A 20364-nucleotide genomic window follows, 5' to 3' on the forward strand; every position below is an offset into this window, starting at 1 on the left:
GAGCAAACTCCGCTGAAGACACTTGATCGGAGTCTGAAAAATTCATTTCCTATTGACAATTGTCAGTTGGAAAAGATTTGTTTCATTTGCGAGCACTTTATAAGTCACATGAAAACTGCTCGAATGCTCTTACATTGAGTTTCACAGCTGAAGTGCTCGAGGAAAGCAGTGATTTGCAATTCAATTCGAGGTTAGCGTCACTATCTCCTCACAACTGTCAACTCAAAATGTCTTTGGGGGCTCATGGAGACGGGGGGCTTGTATACAGAACTCGCGTATAGAAATTAAAGAAGAAGTTAAGAAAATCTGGATGACGTAGGAGGGAGACGTAATATTTTATTCGATATCTTCCTGGAAAACAGATTCTTGCTAACGCTAATACCAGTTTTCAGTGGCGTAGCCAGAATTCCCTTCTTTTGATAAAAAATCCACATAATGAGAATTTTGAGGACAATGGCAAATTGAGAGAGAAAAAAAAATCAATTACTGTTAAGAAGCAAAACGGGATTAAAGAATCAGTGGTTCAGACTGGTTTAGCGTGTTCGTCGAGCTCGTGTACCTGGGTTCACTGGTAACTGGTAACGGATATGAGTCGAGTGTTCTTGACCGGTAAAAAAAGAATGAAATTTCCGATTTCCGTACCTTTTTTCATTGATCAAAAAAGTTGAACTTCCACATACCGAAGTTCGATTGAGATGAAATTTTGCATGGGGACTTTTTTCGAGAAGACGATGCTTTTGAGCCCTACTCCTAAACGAGATTCGAAGGCCAAATTTTTGCGTTCCCTAATAAACAGTAATGCCGAGCCCTAATACTAAAAATACTACAAGATATAAACTGCCGTTTCAAGCATAGTTTTCCCATGTTCTACAAAAATTTTATGCACGATGGGACAACTATGCTGGGAACGGCAGTACAACCCTAGGGGTTGTATGAAATGGTGACGGTTGTTAATCGATAATATATCGTAAACGCCGATGACGATACTCTCTGTTATCGTTATCGACGATGACGTTAACGATATATAGTGGATGGTATCGAATCAATAACGTCTGATAAACGAATTCACCATTTGATTCCACTTTGGCTGTTATCTTGGATAGCAAGACAAACAAAGCAGGAACATAATAATTAGAGGGATTTGTAGTTCAAAGGTTACAGAGTCCGCAGACAGAATCTGCGGAAAAATAATAGGTGTGGGGATTGCTTATCAAGCCATCTGCATTTTAACCTATCATGTTTAAGGCATATTTGAACGCAATAGCTGTGTGGAATTGCTTACATTATGGGCAATGAATAAAAAAACGCTAGCTGTCGAAATTCATGGTATTTTGTCCGTGAGCGAAAAAATACTTTCATTGACTAATATTTCAAGTGGAAAAAATAATATGTGTAAGGAAAACTATACATCACGATGTGACTGTTAACACTTTACTTATTGCAAAATATTGATTTACGATTTTCTGTGAGTGGAAACAGTAAGTCTGTACAGTTTAGTAAACTAATATTTCATAAGTTGGGTTTATAATTTTGCTTTCTGTTTACCGGTAAATGGTCGCGGTAAACATTTCAGTCCTGATACAAAACGGCTGCTCAAAAACTACAATATGAAAGTGAAACTTTCAAAAAACTAGCAGAAACCATCGCTGCTTACAGAATATAGTTTAAAAATCGGTGAAATACCAGAAGAAATCAAAAACACAAGGGGGGGAAAGGAAAACTAGTTCTAGGAATGACCGTGCGCGTACTACCAGAAAAACTTAATCACAAAACAAACCGCAACAGATTCAAACAATTGTTAGGTTTTCTTTGACAAGCGCAGTGGTGGTATCCTTGTGAAAGGAATCTGTCTGTCTCCAATGGACTCAACAAATACTGAACCGATTACCATGAAAAATTGCATATAGGGATTTTACCGTAAAAAAACGTAGGCAAGTAGGGGTGGGGAGGGCTGAGTTTGTTCTCTGTAAACTTGAAACCTTCTTTTCATATAACCGTGCATTTTTCTTGTACAAAGACTACCAGTTCCTGTTATATTACTGTGTCAGTGAATTTGTTCATTGTAAACTTCTAATTCGATTACCGTGCCAATTACAGGGTCCGGCAATTGAACTGCTACATTATCTCAACACTCATCATTACGTTGCACACGAATCTACATTGGACGACCCGTCGTTTCTTCATTTTATTTATTTCCTATCTGTCAGTAAATATATGTGTTACGATAGAAGGACATTTTTTTTGTATGCCTGAAGGGAATTGGGACTAGAAGCGACCATCATAAGGATTATCTATTGTGGCTGGCCCTGATTGCTGTGCACAGGTTACGAGGTAACCGTACTCATTATTGGAGTAAGGTTGGTTGTTAGTAATGCAGTTTGGTATCGCCAAATAGACTAACGACCTTTTTGGGATTAGAGTTCCATACTTGACATTAAGTTAAAAGGTAATGTCCGAAGAAGTAGTACCTTGCAAATGCAAGGGCTTCACAATGACAAAGCAGGTGAGCGTACATTTCAACTGCAAGGTTGCAGAAACGACAGTTATCACATCCGACAATTCCGATGTTTTCCAGGTGGTAAAGAGCAGGACAATGTCCGGCAATAACTCCGGTGTAGAGACGTAGCTTACCACGCTTGAGACCGAGAAGTCACTTGGTAATAGCAGGGTTTGGAGTAGGGTTTGCAATCCCGGGAACGATTTCCCGGGATTCTCCAGTTCCTTGAAAAATTCCGCAAGATTTACCACATTTTTCTATGCAATAATCTACATACCCTATAAAACACGAAACTGACGTCGTCAAATTGTATAGTAGCTCTAAAGTGGGCATTACACAAAGCAAATATTTGCTTGAAATGACGGTCAATATTTGTTCGTCTTGTAATTACAAATAATTTGCTTCAAATATTTGTCAAAAATATCTGCTGTCTTTTTCAGTAAACGAAAAATCAGGCAATTATTTGGTTTATCTAATGTCGTTGAATTTTTAATTAAAATAAATTTTCGATACCTGTAAATTGATAAAAAAAAATTTGAAGCCCGTAAACTTACTGCTCTCCGAGCCTCTTTTCTATCCTACCAATATCGCCAAATTACAATTCCCTGAACTGAGGCTACACCTAACGTTCCTCTCTGGCCAGGTTTATTCTAGGAGGGACTTACTATGTCAAGAGGAAGGAGTCTTATCGAAACCTCGTTCCTCGTGCCAAGATCGCCAATTACAATTCCCTGCAGAGGGTAAATATTTCTGTAATCAGTTTTATTATAAGAAGGACTTATTTTGTCAAGAGAAAGGAGTCTTATCGAACCTCGTTCCTCCTACCAACACCGCGTCACAATTACAATTTTCTGAAGAGGCACTCAATGCTTCACCTCTGGTCAGGTTTATTATAAGTAGGACTTATATTTTTGTCGAAAGGAAGGAGTCTCATCGAAACCTCGTTCCTCCAGCCAAGACCGCGTTATAATTACAATTCCCTGAAGAGAACTATTACACGTTACTCAGAACAGTTTTATTATAAGAGGTACTTTTTTGTTAGGATGAAAGTCAGCACGGGTACTATAGAATTCAGCTTGAAGGAAGGGTATGTAGTGGAGAGCCTGAGAATGAACCCATGTTAAAAGTCCTTTGACAACCAAATGGCCTGATTCTATTAAGATTCAAACCCACGACCACTCGCTTATCAAAGCGGACTCTGTAACCTTGCGGCTACGAAGCTCTCCTTTAAGCTTATATCGAGGTATGACTGTACAATGTTATAACGTACCTTCTCATAACTTATACTCAGGGAAAGCACGATGCCTACAATAATGTCACATATCAACATATATCACATATTCTATCTATTTCGATAAAAGAAATCTCTCGTTGTTTGGTTGATGAAAAAAAAGTTTTTGATCTGAAGAGAGCTAATAAATGAACTAAAGAGGATGCTTTGTACAATTTAATTCGGAGGCTCGAGTTAAATTTTGCTTGTCTTTTTCTTACATCGTTCACGGGATGAGCAGTAAGCCAGTATGTTGAAAATTTATTTGGCGAATACCGACTGCAAACAAAAGAAGGATTGTAACTGCTGCAAACAGAAAAAAATACTCTATGTTAAGCGGAGTTAATAATAACAACGCGTGCTTTTTGCTTTTTAAGAATGTCGTTAATGCCAAAAGAAGTACAAACGTTAAAATATTTTATTTCTGATCGTTTAATTATATTAGGAAACATGGTTTCGAACTGAATAACCAAATCTCATCCAAATAACCCTAATCTCATTTTGCAGCCCAGTGAGATATGTATAAAACTTTGTATATTACAAAATTAAGCTTATATAAAATTATATTTAGTAGATTCTCATAAGCTTGAAGCACACATCATATTCCACTGCAAAGCAAAGCCTTGGTGCTATATCTTGATTCGGAACTAAGGTTTGTTCCACTTAGTTGTCGTACCGAGAAACTAATGACAGCATTTTGACCTGAAAGATTTGTTTACTTAGAGGTGAAAATTTCAACAGGATTGGTACACGCATTGAAAAGTTATCCAAGATGGAACGCGAGAGACGAGAAAAAAATGTGCACACCTACGTTGAAAACCCAACATGGCCAGGAGTAATGAGCGCTAAACAAACCAAACATAGAAGTGGAACATCAGGGAAATCCGGATGGAATAATCCTGGAGTCTCCCTCCGTGATTTGGCGAAAAGGTTCAATGCAGCACATAGTACAGTTTGTCGAATCTGTATACGTAAAGGATTACGGTCGTATTATGCCAGCAAACAACCCAACAGGACGCTGAAACAGAACTTGGTTGTTGTAACCCGAGCAAGAAAGCTATACGAGCAAGTTCTGACAGAGTACAACGGCTGTATTTCGATGGACGATGCCCAAGCAGTACTTGCAACATGTTTTCAAAGGAGACTACTCAATATTTGTTGTTTCAAAACTTTTAGCGGTGCAAGAAACTTTCCCGGTTACTCTAAAGAAATTTAATAGAATTGAGCAACATCTTGTTATTTACGTGTATCGTTCTCGTAACTGAACCCTAGAAATTGCTCAATAGTTTTCTGCAATTTATGCTGGTTAGGTGGCTGCTTTGCTGTCTTAGAGATGCGGTGGTTTCGCTGGTCGGATCCAGTCTTCTGGCCAGCTGGGTGTTGCAGTATCAGACGCAGTGGCGTCGGTGGTCACCGGTGGGGCGTCACAAGGGTAGCACCGGCTTGTTGATCGATGAATAATCGGCTGGTGGGTAACCCGGAGGGTGTCACTGTTGCACTACGGATGGCTTTAACTCGCCTTTCACAACGACCGCGGTTTTCAACAACGCGCCAAAACTAGCGTACAAAATGGCGTTTCAATTTGGCAACAAAGGGTCTCAGTTAAAACGTTATTCCGCCAAAACTTCGAAACTGGATCTTCAACGCGCCTACACTCCTCCGGGTTATAATCAAAAAAACTCTCCCACATATTTGCTATCCGACCTATTTATTTACAACCTGTCCGCTTTCCATCGTAGACCCTCCCTGCCGCATAGCGCACCGCCCCGTTGTTTGTACCCGATGACTCGGAACGTCTACAAACTTATCGTTTAGTTTGGTGCCACACGGTGTGTCCGAAATGCCGGATTATCATACTTTAATGTACCTCGGATTTTCTTTCACCAAAAGTTAGTTTGGGTCCATACCTTTCAAAATCAACCTGTTTTAAAAAAATCCATCGGGGGAAAATTGAATAAAATTTATTTAAATTTTTCATGTCCTTTTTTTTAGAATTATACTAATTTTCAATGTTCAATACACTGATAACGTTCACGATAAATAACTACATTACAATCTTAAGCTTAAAATAGCTTTTCTAGTAGATTTTTAGATAACATTTTGAAGAAAAAATGAGATGCATACACAGGTATTAAAAAAAAACATTACGAAAAAAACCGAACACATTTATATACTAGTGGTTGATATGCATTTGTTATTCACTCACTGCAAAGCAACCTTGGTTGCTATGGTGCATGTGAAAAAATCAGTGATTGCTATGATTTACAACACACGTGAAACAGTGCTATTAACAAACCATTTCGACAGTGTTAAAACAAACGACGGCTCGTCTAGTTGTTTTCAGTAGATTGTACAAAATGAAGAAAACACATGAACAAAATCGGCCTAAAATATGTCTTTTGTGTTTCGAAAACGTAATACGCTGACAAAAACCATAAACAGTGCTTCATTCTCGAATGCGACAAAGATAGTGAAATGTATCCCAAAGTTCTTTGCGGAAGCTGCTATATTGTATACTATAGTGTGTTTTCACCACCTAGAAAAAAAACCAGGAATGAAACATTTGAGTTTTTATTGACTTTTGTAACAAAAATATGAAATCAGACAGATTGAAAACAATTTACAACTTTTGACGTATTTTATCAGGTATACACTCCCCCAACAATTACGGATCACTTTTGTGTTTTATGTTATTTGACTGAGTTAAAAAAACTGTTTGAAGGCATGTAGCATTTTTGCAGTAAAACATACCATATTTGCTAGCTTTGAACACAAAAAACATGGTTTTTATCCCAAGATAGATACTTTTTTATAAGCGTATAATATTGTAATCTACAATCTATCAAAGTATTTATCGTTTTTCTCAATCAGCGTAAGTAGCGCGCTCCTCATTCATAAGGTTTCTGTTTGATTTCATAGCTAATTCTCGGGCAAAAAATAGCTAATACACAAAAATCAAGGTGAGTTCTTCACGATTTACCAAAATGTTGATGGTTGATAGCGATTTTTCCATAAAAATAAGTTATTTTCTAAATGTTTCATGATAGGGACCAAGACAAGCTAGTTTCTCACAGTTATGAATCACTTAGATTCAAATATAATTTTAACCAGTTAAAACATCCTGTTAACTTCTATTGGGCTTTAAACGGGAGCTAAACAGTGTTGAGTCTTTGAAAAATACTGTTCTCAAAGCACGTGGGACGGGTAAGCTACGTGAAGCGGCGAAAAGTTATGATGTACCATAAGGAACGGTTCATCGCTACCTTCGGAAGCGACATACCTGGACTCTCATTCTTACTGCAACCTCGAAAGTCACATAGAATGTGACCAGGCCATGTGAGATCTTTAAAACGATACGAAACATGGTTATTCTTCATATTACATAATTAGAATAAGGTTCATTAAACAAATTCATTGCCGAAAACTGTTTAATATGATGCAAATTGTTTTATAATTGGGACCGCTCTGAAAAGTGAAAAGTGACTTCGGACACACCGTGTGCCAGGGTTTTATCATTATTCAATTTTTTGACGTAGAATTACGTCTTACGGCAACATATACAGGGGACCAATTTAATTACAGGAATCCAATTTCAAAAACCAAAAACATCGAGAGCGTCACAAAAATTGTTCATTTTCAACCGTTTTAAGCACAGTCATTTTCGTCATTTTTGCAGTAATCGATTGGAAAATCAACCAAGCACCCGTCCAAATGCAGAAAGTTGTAATCTGATTGTCCGAACGATTGTACTATTGAAAATTGTCAAGCCTTGTCGAAACGCAAATGTCGACCTCTGATTGGTCGCACAATGCTTCTTTCTCTAACAAGGTCGACAGAATATACCTAGTTGACTAAGAATGCGCGCTTTGCGTTTTATGTATAATTCATTCCATGATTGTGACGATACCACACGGACGTTGGTTGCGACTTTAGTCACACCTATTTTTCCAGTTGTCCCAACGTGCGAAAATTCTATGTCAGAGCGGATATCGCGCGCTATCTGGACCATAAAGCATTTATGCGATAGTTGAATGAAATTTGCAACTGCAGTAACCAGCCTTTTTCAAGGCTACTAAATGTGTTTGGAAGAGCAAAATGAATGGTTATTACTAAACTACAACTTTGAATGCAGTTTGATGCTGCTGCAATTGCGCAGCAGTGTGATGTATATTACGGTATATGCGAAACAAATCCGATTTCAAACAGAAAAGTTCAGCAAGTTCTGCTCACGGTGCTGAGTCCGTTTTAGAAAATTCATAACACTTCATTAACAAGGATGTAACGTCTTGAAGAAGTCACACCTATTTTTCCAGTTATCCCATTCCATTCCATTAAAGCAAAAATAATATACGAAACATATACGGAAAAATATATCGCTTCACACCATTAAAATGATTAACCCTAATCGAGTGTATTCCCAGGCTGTCGTAATTCTACGTTAACTTCGCGGTCGTTTCTTATAAACAACCTCTTTCACTTTTTAGAACAATTTAATAATTTGACCTAATTTACGACTTGTTTTCACTTATGCATAAGCATTTTAAGCAGTTTCCATCTGTTTTGCAAGCGTTTTTCGCAGCACCCGAAGTGGCTCCTGAATGGCTGCAATATAGGCCAATTTGTTTCCAATGCTGTTTGTTCACAGATTTCTTTGTGATTAACGGTATTTTTTATATTCGTAAGACAGCTAGACAATCAAAGTTTTCGTTTCCATCATTAAAATTGTCGATATTGATAAAAAAGCAAGAGTTTGAGGCCTGTTTTCTGTGACTGATTAAAATAGGCGCTACTGCTTCAGCCGTTCCTTACCCTATATGCGTAATTTTTGCTTGGACATGCACTGACAATTAGTTATACGTGTAAACAAACAACAGGCATCGTCAAACACAAATTGTGGACCTGGCACTGCGGTTTGCCAACACTAAAAAATCACAATATAAATAGGATTACAGTCATACCTCGATATAAGGCAACTTTATTTTTATTTTCGTTACGTTATATCGAGTTACGTTATATCGTAGCAAAAAAAAATTTTTTCTTTAATTTATGCAAGAACGTTAATGGTTACTCAAATATGCGCGAAAACCCATTTTCCATCACCTATCAGTATTTTTTAACCTTTCTTATGCCCATTTAGAGAAAATTTCAACAAGCAAAAAAAAAATTTTTTCTAATTGATGCAAGACTGTGAATTGTTACTGAAGGATGCGTGAAAATCTATTTTCCATCACCTGTTGGTATTTTGAAACCTTTCTGATGCTCATTTAGGATAATTTTCGCATTAGTTTTATTAAATTTAAAACTTACTACAAACATTTTTTGAAGCAATTTATACCCCAAAAACAGTTGCTGTATCATTTATTTTCAATTTCAATACATTTCAATTTCAATACATTTCGTTATATCGAGGTAAAAGTTACGTTATATCGAGTTACGTTATATCGAGGTTGCCTTATATCGAGGTATGACTGTATAGATCAAGCTGGCTCAGTGACCAAAAGGTTTTATTGTGACTGTCAAAGAGCTTGGTCACACGCTCAACGTGAAGGTCTATTATCTTTGATAATAGAAGTATTTCCATAAGTAAAAACTGATTAGATTGTTCCGGTGAAACCCTCAATTTAAACACACTAACAAGTATTGTGCCTAATAACTATTGACAGTCAATGGAAATTCCCCAGCCGAGTGAAATTCTTATTGATGAGTCGGTACTAATACTAATCGCGTTAGGGAGTTATCGATGCATGTTTTAATGAGCAAATTATTGATGTTAATTGAGACAAACATGCTCGGGCTGGTGTCAGTAATGCATATTGGTAGTGTAATTAAGAGTATATTATCCATATTAATTAAATAAATACGCAGCCAGTTACCGGTCTGAGCTGCACAGTTGAAATATACATACAAATATCTATCAGGTGAATCCTTCTCAATAATGAAATACGTGTTCTCTGGAAGATTTACACCAACATGCGATATACTACAGCTTTCTATCATCCCCTCGAGCTCTTGTTACAGTGTGCTAATAATTTTGGGAGCTGTGACTCATGAAAACTGGGCAAGCGATATTTCGATGGGTGCTTGTAAGTAGTAATGAATGGTACAAATGAGGATTGGATGTTCAATAGTGTACCCAAAGGTTCTGTAGACTAATGAGTGTAAAAGATATTAGGGTTGTCTTATTTTAATATATTCACACAGTACTTAGAGACGCTTCAACATATTTTCAAAAAGGCCACAATTTCAAACGAACTCTCGCAAAATGAGTCTGATTATGTATACTAATGATCATCCCCAAGAGTCTGGCAAGTGCCGTCATTGTGACCCAGAAAGTAGCGCCAAATCCATCAGGTGTGCCGATGAAAATTAAAGCACGCCGGGGAGAATAAATGAGACCGCTCCCGGCGGATTTGCGGTTCACGTCATTCCGTGGCTCGGTACAGGGCTAAAGGTTTTTTTCTCTGTGGGTTTTGATATCACAGGCAGCGTAATTGAATGGAACGGAGAATGTCAACATATTTTTCGTTCGACCCCTACGTGAGCGGGGAGTGTGATCTCGCGCCCTCACATTTCAAAGTCTATCAACCCGGTTATGTGTTTTCTTACCGAGTAAAACATGAAAAACATACCAATATTACAAATTTTGCAATCATTTTTCCTTAATAATAAAGAAATTGAAAGTTGATTTAAAAATTCTATATCTAATTTGCGATTTCTTTATTATTATATAACACTCAAAATCATTGCAAAAACGTCCAGTTAGGTGAAAAATCAAGATAGAATAATTGATTTTACTAAAAGCTTGCACAAATATTTCTTTAAGCAATCAACTTCGTTTAGTGCTAACATACGTGAACTTATTTTACAAAAAACGGTCATTTCAATCTTAAGGTTTTCTGATCGATAATTTAGTTACCTCTTCTGAACATTGAAAAATGGTCTCTCTATTAGGGATTAAAAGGTTGTTCTAACAAAAACTAATTCATGTCCAGCAATGTCAAACGTATTTGCTTCTAAACGATTATGTGCCTCCGTGAAAGTACGGTATCAAAGCTCTAAAATCATTCCATGAAATGTACTTTGTCAAATCTACACTAAAAATTTCCATTTTTTAAATGTGAAACTCTACAACATAATTATTTTTGTTCTGTCGACATAAAATTATTTCAATGATGTTTACGGTGCAAAAAAGTTTTTTTTTTGCATTCTAATTAGAATCTTTTCTTTTATTTGTTGAGTTGAACTTAAAATACGTTCAAAGTTGGAATAACACTAATACAAGTTAAACTTTGTGAGTGCAATGTCTAGGGTACATACAAGATATTCAGAGTATATACGAACGATTGTTTACGAAGAGGTGAGAAGAACTAACATCTCCGAAAACTTATACACGAGAAATATGGATGACTCCTTAGTGGCACCTTGACAGTTAAGATTGATCATTGGTAAACTAAAATACTTGAAAATAATCTTCAGAGTTTTCTGTAATTCGGTCTAAACTGTCGTTTACAGGTTGTGAAAGCTAAGATTGATAAACAGTGTGGAATCCGTGATTAAGAAACACCCATATTCTGTCGCTGTAGAAACAATCTTGCAAGACTCATTGATTGAAATTTAGGACGTCACATAAGCTATCCACCCTGCAGAAATAATTAAATTATTAAAACTTCGCTTGCCGTCTCACCACACCAACGTATATCCCATATGATTGTCGAACCGTTTGCAGGCTACAAGTTGTGCATCACAAGCGCAATATTAACATCCCCGTTTGCTTATTATTACCATTACAGAGCGTTCCGTTTTACTGCGACAAACCGCATCCCTTGTTAGCAGCGACGCCCCCTGAAAACATCGACTGTGGCAGTTTGCTGGAAAGTTACGCGTACCTCCATTGTCCATCCCACCGTTCTAACTTATCCAACAGCGTACATCATCAACATCAACAAAAACTAGTTCCGCTGCATCGGCGGATCCGCCATCATTCAGACGGGCCGTATATCCAAAAACCGCATACTGCAGCTTCCGCCCCATTGCAGTCCTGCATCACCCGCAATCGACCGGTCCTAACAACAGAGAGAAACAAGTGCAATTTGTACCAGATAGGAAGTGACTCGTTATTGCAACTAAGACTAGGGTTGGACGCATTGCTACTAAACTAAATATATACCAGACGTTGTGCTCAATTTAGTTCTGAACGCAATCGGAAGCCGGTTCAATTTGGGTGCAAGCTACTGGCAGAGATAACCACCAACTCACTTGTGATGAACATCAAAATGTTCCAAGTCTCGATTATCCAAAGTAAGTGAAACAAATTATTACATTGAACAATGGGCAAAAAACTTTTAACAATGTTTACAAGCAACTTTCGTCAGCTCGAAAATACGAACCTCGTTCCACGCTGGCATCTTATTTCGTACTCGTTCAAACTTTCACTTAATTGTAAATGCACATTCAGCCTGTTGTTTCCTGCTATTGTCATCAGTGCTACGGTATTCACGAGCCCGCAACCTTACACCCTACTTGATATCACGATTTTCCAGATGAGAACGTGTCTAGGCAAGTTTTGTAGTTCGAACTTCAAATTGCACCGCGGTTACACAGAAAGAAAGAGAGGGGTCGGAGATCGAGTTCACCAGATTAGACTCTTTCCGAAGTTTTTCAATTCAGACTGCTGAAAGTTATATCACACACTCATTCCGACAATCTAAGTGAACAATCGCTCTTTACCGGAGCATCACGAAACTTTTGCTAATTTTACTAGACGTGCACAGGTATAAATGTTCTGTTTGGACTCGATTGCACTTTGATAGTAATAACTGTTTGGAACTTCAATTCCTTTTGTCTTTATCGCCTTTTGTTCTTGGTGTTGCTGTTTCTAGTTGAAGAATTCAGCTTGGTGTTTACTGTTTCGGCGATAGAAAATGCATTTTTTCAATAAAAAAAACGCATCAGGTAATGAAAATTTGTGAGATGTTGTATTCTACAAAAAACTCAGGGTTGTACTACATTGTGAAGACTAGCGTTCGTCACAGACAAATCTTTGAATAAACATTAATCGAAAAACATTCAACTAAATTGTTCAGGGGCCATTTGGGTGCTGAAGAAAACCAACTGCAAAATACATGCAAGCTGCTCAAAATAGGTTCCGGGTGATTGAAATAGTGTCCCTCGCTTGGAATCTTTAATTAATTAAGATGATAAAAGTTTATATATTTATGCTTGTATTTCACTTTACACATTTCGAGTGTTTTATCTCAATACACATTAGGCTTCATTGGCTGCTTAAAATAGATTCCTTGCCCTACATCATGTACTTTTCGTACAGTACGATTTTTCATATAACATGCATAAAAACTATCAATACGATATTCTGTGGACTGGAATTTTTCTATTAAGAATTTAAAATTAGTTGTGATAATTTAATTCCCTGAAACAGACAAGCAGGCTTGTTATTTTCCTCATTTTTTTGGAAAAAGCTGAGTTAAAATTCATCGCACACTACATCGCTAGCATGAGCGCTGCGTGTAGAAATTTTGCACCACTGTTCTTTCTTCTGCTTTGTGCTATGTTTCTGCCGCGCGCAGAAAAAAATTAACACACTTGCTGTTTACACCACACCTGATCGAAACAAAAGTGGTGAATCACTCTAGTGAGAGTACACAGAAATACACCCCGATGCACATTGCTGAGAAGTTACTACAAAGACAACTTGAGTTTTCTCGTAAAAAAAAAGTAATGCGGGGTGTGTGAGTGATGCTTTTTCGATTTTAAATTGTAGCCCGCAAATGTGAAATCGATATCAAATAGTATTCGAAGAGTAAACAAGCGTGACATGTGCCCTGATTTATTTTATTTAGTTTCGAGATTCAAAGCATACTCAGCAGAAAACCCAATCTACTGTTCTACCTAGATGTTTATTTGATAGGTATATTTTCAAGAACCACACTGTAAAAACTGTGAGCTCTGTTGTGTACCCGATCAAAAGTGCAATACTAAAATGTACAAAATACAGATAACATATTTTGATACGATTTCGTATTTTCCCATATGTTTTCGATGGCGAAATTGAATCTAAATGAGTTAAAATGACAGATCCTGAAATTAAGTTGTTTTGAAACAAGTCTAGCAAATTTTTAGGGGTTATCAAAACCTGTTGTTTCTAACAATATTTGTTATGATAGTGTATTATTTGCTATCTTATTTTGTTAAAAAGCTGATACGCTAGTAGCAAAGTTTGATATGGGTTGGATACTAGTAGAATCATTTACGTGTGAGAAAGCTCTCAGGAGAGATATTTCAGATTCCACCACAGAGTTTGCTTTGTAAGCTTTTTAGATACAGACGATTCGCTGTTTCTTCAAGCTAATGCGTCATTTTGCACACCAGTGTGAGAGCAGTTGTTTTCGCAGTGAGAGATATTCTCCTACATCATCATCAATCAGACGAGAGTCGTGGTGGCTCGTGCTGTATCAAGAAGCTGTCACCATGTTGCTCCGCTTTGGGTTGTGTTTTGCCAGTTCCATAGGCGTCTTATCACCCGCAAGTCTCCTTCGATCTGGTCGAGCCATCATGCACGCTGCGCCCCTCTATTTCTGGTACCGGCAGGGTTGCTGAAGAAGTGAAGTGATTTCAAAGGGTTTTTTTTATTCTCGTTTATTTTCCGTCGGTCTAGCTCCGCCACTGTTGTGGCCAATCACCGACGCCCAGGGAGGCGACTCCACACCCAGGACCCTAACTCACGACCCGTTTATTAACTGACCGGCGCCAACGGCTTTACTTCCTCATGCGATGGAAGGCGTGATCCCAGAGATTTTTCGCCTCAGAAAATCTCCCGGTGTCGGCTAGGATTGAATCTAGACCAGTTGGGTTGGTTGTGAGTGGATCACGCCACCTCACAACCATCGACACCTATGTCGGCGGTGGGATTCGAACCCAGGCGTCGAGCGTGGTTGACGGAGACGTTACCAACCACACTAGGCCCCCGCTCGATTTCAAAGGGTTGTCATCCGGCATTCTTACGACGAGACCAGCTCACCGTGATCTATTGACTTTAGCCAGGTGTGCAATGGGGTTATCTCCAAGCAGCGCGTGCAGCTCATGATTCGTGCGCCGTCGCTATTCTCCGTCGTCCGCCTGTACTCCACCATAAACGGTCCGCAGCACCTTCCGTTCGAAAACTCTAAGAGCGTTAAGGTCCTCTGCGAGAACCGTTGTTGTCTCGTTTTCGTAGAGGACCACCGGTCTTATCAGGGTTTTGTACAGCGTCAACTTCGTGCGTCGTCGCACTCGACTCGATCGAAGTGTCTTCTGGTTGCGTCTCTGAATCTCTTTGCTGGTGTAATTGTCGGTCGTTACCAGTGACCCCAAATATCCGAACTCGTCGACCACCTCAAGCTCATCGCCGTCTATAGGGACTTGAGTTGGGAGGCTGATGATGTTTAGCTTGGAGCCTCTCACTTGCATGTATTTCGTTTCCGACGCATTTATGCGCAGGCCGATATGTTCGGCTTCTGCTTTCAATCGAGCGTATGTTCATTTTGCCGTCGCGAAGTTAGGTGTTATGATGTCAAAGTGATTCGCGAAGCCCAAAAGCTGAACAGACCTTGTGAAAATCGTGCCCCTCGTGTCGATGCCGGCCCTCTGGATAACAATCTCAAAGACGATGTTGAACAGTAAACAGGAAAGTCCATCACCTTGTCTTAACCTTCTGCACGATTAAAAGGGGCTCGAGAGTATCCCCGAATCACGCACATAGCACATCACGTGCGCCATGGTGGCCTTGATCAATCGAGTCAGTTTATACGGAAATCCGTTGTCGTGCATGATCTGCCATAGTTGTTCTCGTTCGACTGTATCTTAGGCCGCCGTGAAGTCAATGTATTTGTAACATTTCTTATAATCTGTCGAATTAAAAAGATCTGGTCCCTGGTGGCACGGGTTCTCATCAAGCCCACTTGGTACTGGCCCATGAACCTTCTGGTTAAAGGTGATAGACGATGGAACAGAATCTGCGAGAGTCGTTTGAAGGCAGCATTGATAAGCGAAATACTGCGTTAGCTGCGGCGCTCCAGATTGTCGCCCTTGTTGTAGAGGGGGCAATTCTGGACACCAATTGTAGCGCTCTAGCTCGGTTTAAAATGCTCGCTCGGTAGTCTGTCTTTGCCTGCGGCTTTGATGTTCTTTAGCTTCCCTATCTCAAAAGAACTTCATGAACATCAGCGGATGGTAATCGGCTATCTTCTGCTGGTGCTCCAAGGTCAGTTCATGCTCCGCTGCTCTTTGCTGTATCACCATTCAGGTTTCCATCGGAGTACTCCTTCAATCTGTCGACTACCTCGCTGGCATTCGTGAGGAGGGTCCCATCTGCGTCGTTGCACATGTCGGTTTGCGGCACATAGCCTCTGCGAGACTGGTTTACCTTCTCATAGAATTTCCGCGTACCACTGGCACGGTATAGCTGCCCCAACTCCTCATGTTCACGATCCTCTTGCTGACGCTACTTTCGTCTGAGAATCGTGGTCATGTCGTTCAGTGCCCGTTCGAAATTGGCCTTGTTCTCTCTCGTTGACCTGCCCAGGTGTATTGTCCAGGTCCGATAATTCTCATTCACCGCTACCTCGCACTCCCCGTCGTACCAGTCGTTTCTGCCACTCGGTGATTCAACTCCAAGTGTCGCCGTTCCGGTCTTCACGATAGCTGTGCGAATGCTGCACCAGCCGTCCTAGACAGACGATGCGCCAAGCCCCTCCATGGTGGCAAGTACCGCTTCGAGCTGTTACGCGTATTCCTCCGCAGTTATGAGTTCCGGAGCTGCTTAATGTGGAGCCGCGGGGCTCGACAAAGTCACGCGTAGTATTCGGTCGACAGTTTTGAGCGCAGAGATATCGCAACTAGGCCCGAGCGTACGTTTGGTGCGTACGTTCGTAATGTCTGAGAAAAACCGGCCGTGTCGATGAGAAAATGGTCAATTTGATTTGCTGTACGCTGGTCGGGTGATCTACAGGTGGTTATGTGGATATCTTTCTGGGAAACAATGTACTTCGGACTTCCAATCCTCGGAAAGCTGTGAAGTTGACGAATCGCTGGCTGTTGTCGTTCGTCATGGTGTGCAGGCTGTCCGACGACGATCTTGATGTCTCTACGCGAGCAACTATCGTTGAGTTTCCCCAGCTGTGCGTAGAATGCTTCACTCTCTATATCGGGCCTTCCTTCATGAGGGCAATGCACATTAATGATAGTATAGTTGTAACACCCACACCCTTATCCTCAACAAATGCAACCTGTCGCTGATCACCTGCCACTTGATCACACGACTCTGCATCCTACTTAGCGCTATGAAGCTGGTACCTAGCTCATTGGTTGTGACGCCGCTCTGGTAGTACTGTGCCCTGCGGCCACAAATCCTCCGTACCTTCTCTACTTTCCGGAAAAGCTTCTGAAGCGTCACGATGTCAAAATGGTTCTGGAGTTCTAGCTGGTCTACAGCTGGCTGTACCGAGCTCCTACGTCGTCCTTATTTCGTCGCCTAGGCCGTTGCCGATTGTTCAGGTTCGTATTCAATTCTTGATTGTTCGTATGCCTTACTGAAATGTGGATGTCTAGTCGCGCGTCGGAGCGGCCGGCCGTCATGGGTGTAGCTGGCGAGACACTGCGTTTCACGATTCAGCCGTCCGCTCCGGATCAGACGCTGTTTGAGCGACCCCTAACATGGAGAACAGACGCTCAGGCAAATTTCAAATAATCATATATTTCCTATTTCTGACTGTTTCAGCTTTTGAAGTAGAATACTTCTCTCAGGAAGTTCGGCTTCATAGGGATGTGAAATGAAAATCTAAAACCGAAAAAAGTGAAAAATATGTCCAATTTCAAATGCTTATAAATCGGTTAGTATTCGATGGATTTTCTTCGTTCTTGCAGCAATAGATTGGAGAATCTTCTAAGATTCTTCCCAAAATAAGATAATTGTAATTTTATAATTCACACTATTGTACTATTGAAAATAGTCAAGCATTGTCAAAACGAAAAATTCGACCTCTGATTGGTCGTTATATGCTTGCTTCCCAAGTACGGTCGACAGGATCATATACCTTGCAATTGAAAACATGCTATTTGGGCTATATAAGAGCCTGTTTCAGCCGGAGCCGCTCATAATAGGTAGTTCTAGACAGCGACAACAGCAGTCGTCCTTCCTTAGCAGCAGCACTAGCCCTGTGGTTGATCACCACGTCTCAGGAGCAGCACGGTTTTTCTCAGCGTGTGTCGCCAGACAGCCATTATTTCCCCCGTGTTGGGGCAGCATGAAGATTGGCATCAGGAAATCCAATTTTGGAAATCAAAATGCCTTCTTGAAGGCAAATAAACAAGTCATTGAAAGTTAATAATTTTTGTCAACGCAAGCAAGCATTCTATGTTGCATCCTAGCAATTTAAATCTGTCGCACCCGTCGAATTTACTGAATGTAAAATAGCTTCCACAGTGCATGTTGTCCGTGTATCTTAATTCCCCCAATGTTAGGGCAGCTCAAAGGTTGTAATTAGCAACCGATTTTGAACCGCAAAATGCTTTTTTTTTCAAGGCAAATAAAAAAATTATTGAAGGTTAATAATTTTCTGACATCAACACAAGCAGACATTCTGTGCGGGATGCAATCAAATTCTGTTGTAGTTGTCTAATTTTTACTTTATTTAGTAAACCCCCCGCTGTAAGGGCAGCGCAAAGGCTGCGATCAGCATAACCGACATTGAATAATAAACTGCCCTGTTAGAACGCATTCACAAAAGCAGTTAGTTCGACTGTGCAGAGCTCATATGAAGTCGATTCAATCAATCAGCATAAACAGAATTTCGTCGTCTCCCAGCTGCCAAGTTGCAACATGATGCAACACGCAACAACGAGCAAACGAAATCGCTTGATGTTACAAACCGCAATAAGATACGGGTTAAAACCGTTGCGTGTGTGAGAGCACCATCGGTGTTTATTCGCTGGATACAAAAATCAAATGCGAATTGTGGAATAATTTATCTGAAGAACATTAGTGAATGGAACAACTGAACTGATAGGGCGTGGCCTATTACGTAGCACCCTTCGGCTATAAAAGAGAGTTTCTGGGAAAACTAGCTACATTCATTAGTCGGAAGGTGAGCTGGATGGACCGTCCACAACGTTGACGGCAGCAGCAGCAGATATCAGCACTCAGCGGTAACAGAATATATCAGCGGGTTGCGCCTATGGCTGCCTTCAAATTAAACAAATCACTTGCCCTGTGGTTGGTCATCACGTCTCAGGTCTCTGCCTGAGAACGAAAGCCAACGCGAGCGATCGGGCGAGATTTTTACCGTACATCAGCCGGCACTTCCTCTAATGGAAAAGTTGGATCATTTTGTTCAAAAGAATATTACTGTCAGTAATATTACAGAGCTGCGATTGTATTATATCCGATATGGAATTGAACAATTGTTCTTTTGAGGACAAATAAAACACTTAATTTGAAGAGGTCATAGTGTTGGGTATCAGTAGCAGTATGGTAACAGCCTCAGCGGTAGGTGCAGCCGGTACTTCCATGAGGTGGATGTTATAAGGAAGTAAATGGAAGCGGCATGGCGAAACAGTTCGGGTGTGCTTAGACGCGCGTCATTTTTTGTTGTTGATATTATTCCCCACATGAAACGAAGCGCTTTCGTACGATAGCGGCGGTATTAGCGGTAGATGCATTTGCCAACACTTACTCCAGTAAAGCCGTGTCTAATTTTCAATGTGAAAACACCTTTCTATTGTGTTGGCCGTGCACATTAGGCCTCTGCCAGGCTAAACGCGAAAAGAGGCGTGGGCCGTTTCGCCCGGTCGTAGGTTAATGTGCAGCCGTAGCTGTGTAAAAGTATTCTACTTCAACCTCGCGGTCGTGGCTTTGCACACAACCCTCCTGTGATTTTTATTTTTCGTTTCCTTCTCAATTGATGATGTTTGTTATACTTGGATTTAGACGATCTGTTTGTGTGTATCGATAACATGTTAAAAAGAACAAAACATCTATTTTCCAAATAGAACAGCTAATCTTTTCTAACACACATAATTACAGGGGAACTCGTGGCTTTTGAACCTACCCGATAAACTACAAATTCTGAAAATTATAGTTTGGGGAAGTAATCACAATACAGTCCGCTAAAATAAGGAAGTCATTATTCGCTTTGTACTATTTGGAAATATATTTTGGATGTGGAGATTTTTACTGTGTAGGGTCTCCGCGCAATGCACAGATTGCACATAGTTATGGACAAGTTACCGTTAGTACAAAGTGTGAACAAATGGTGTTTACAGGATAAAACAATCGATCAATAAAGGATTTCATCCTGAAAATTACTGCTTCACATTCTTGAAAAAGTTAAATTTCAACAGATATGGCATAGGTTTTATTAGCAATAATTCCAGCTAAAGGTTCAAGGTTCAAGCAAAGTTGGATGAACTGTTTAGAGAGCAATGAACAGAATAAAGGGGTATTTACCTTCGATTTCTTCGGGTTCGTAATATTAAAACTCTTGTCTGATCGTCATTTAATTCTCTTCTTCATTAATCATAGTTTCAAGTATTGTTTCTCTAAGCT

The 20364-nt window shown here is 39.9% G+C and overlaps 2 protein-coding genes across 6 annotated transcripts in view; one reads left to right on the top strand and one right to left on the bottom strand.

Moving 5' to 3' along the window:
* LOC129723416 (uncharacterized) overlaps positions 1 to 20364 on the bottom strand; it is a 266536-nt gene that overhangs the window by 131027 nt on the left and 115145 nt on the right. The window lies entirely within an intron of this gene.
* The window catches only part of LOC129723417 (uncharacterized), a 59735-nt gene that overhangs the window by 23481 nt on the left and 15890 nt on the right, over positions 1 to 20364 (top strand). For all 3 annotated transcript variants that reach the window (XM_055677624.1, XM_055677623.1, XM_055677622.1), the window contains exon 2: positions 11558 to 12065. In XM_055677624.1, coding sequence (XP_055533599.1) covers positions 12029 to 12065 — 37 coding nt within the window. In that variant the 5' untranslated portion in view covers positions 11558 to 12028. The remainder of the gene's footprint in view (positions 1 to 11557; positions 12066 to 20364) is intronic.

The sequence above is a fragment of the Wyeomyia smithii genome, chromosome 2 (assembly GCF_029784165.1).
Source record: "Wyeomyia smithii strain HCP4-BCI-WySm-NY-G18 chromosome 2, ASM2978416v1, whole genome shotgun sequence".
Taxonomy (NCBI): domain Eukaryota; kingdom Metazoa; phylum Arthropoda; class Insecta; order Diptera; family Culicidae; genus Wyeomyia; species Wyeomyia smithii.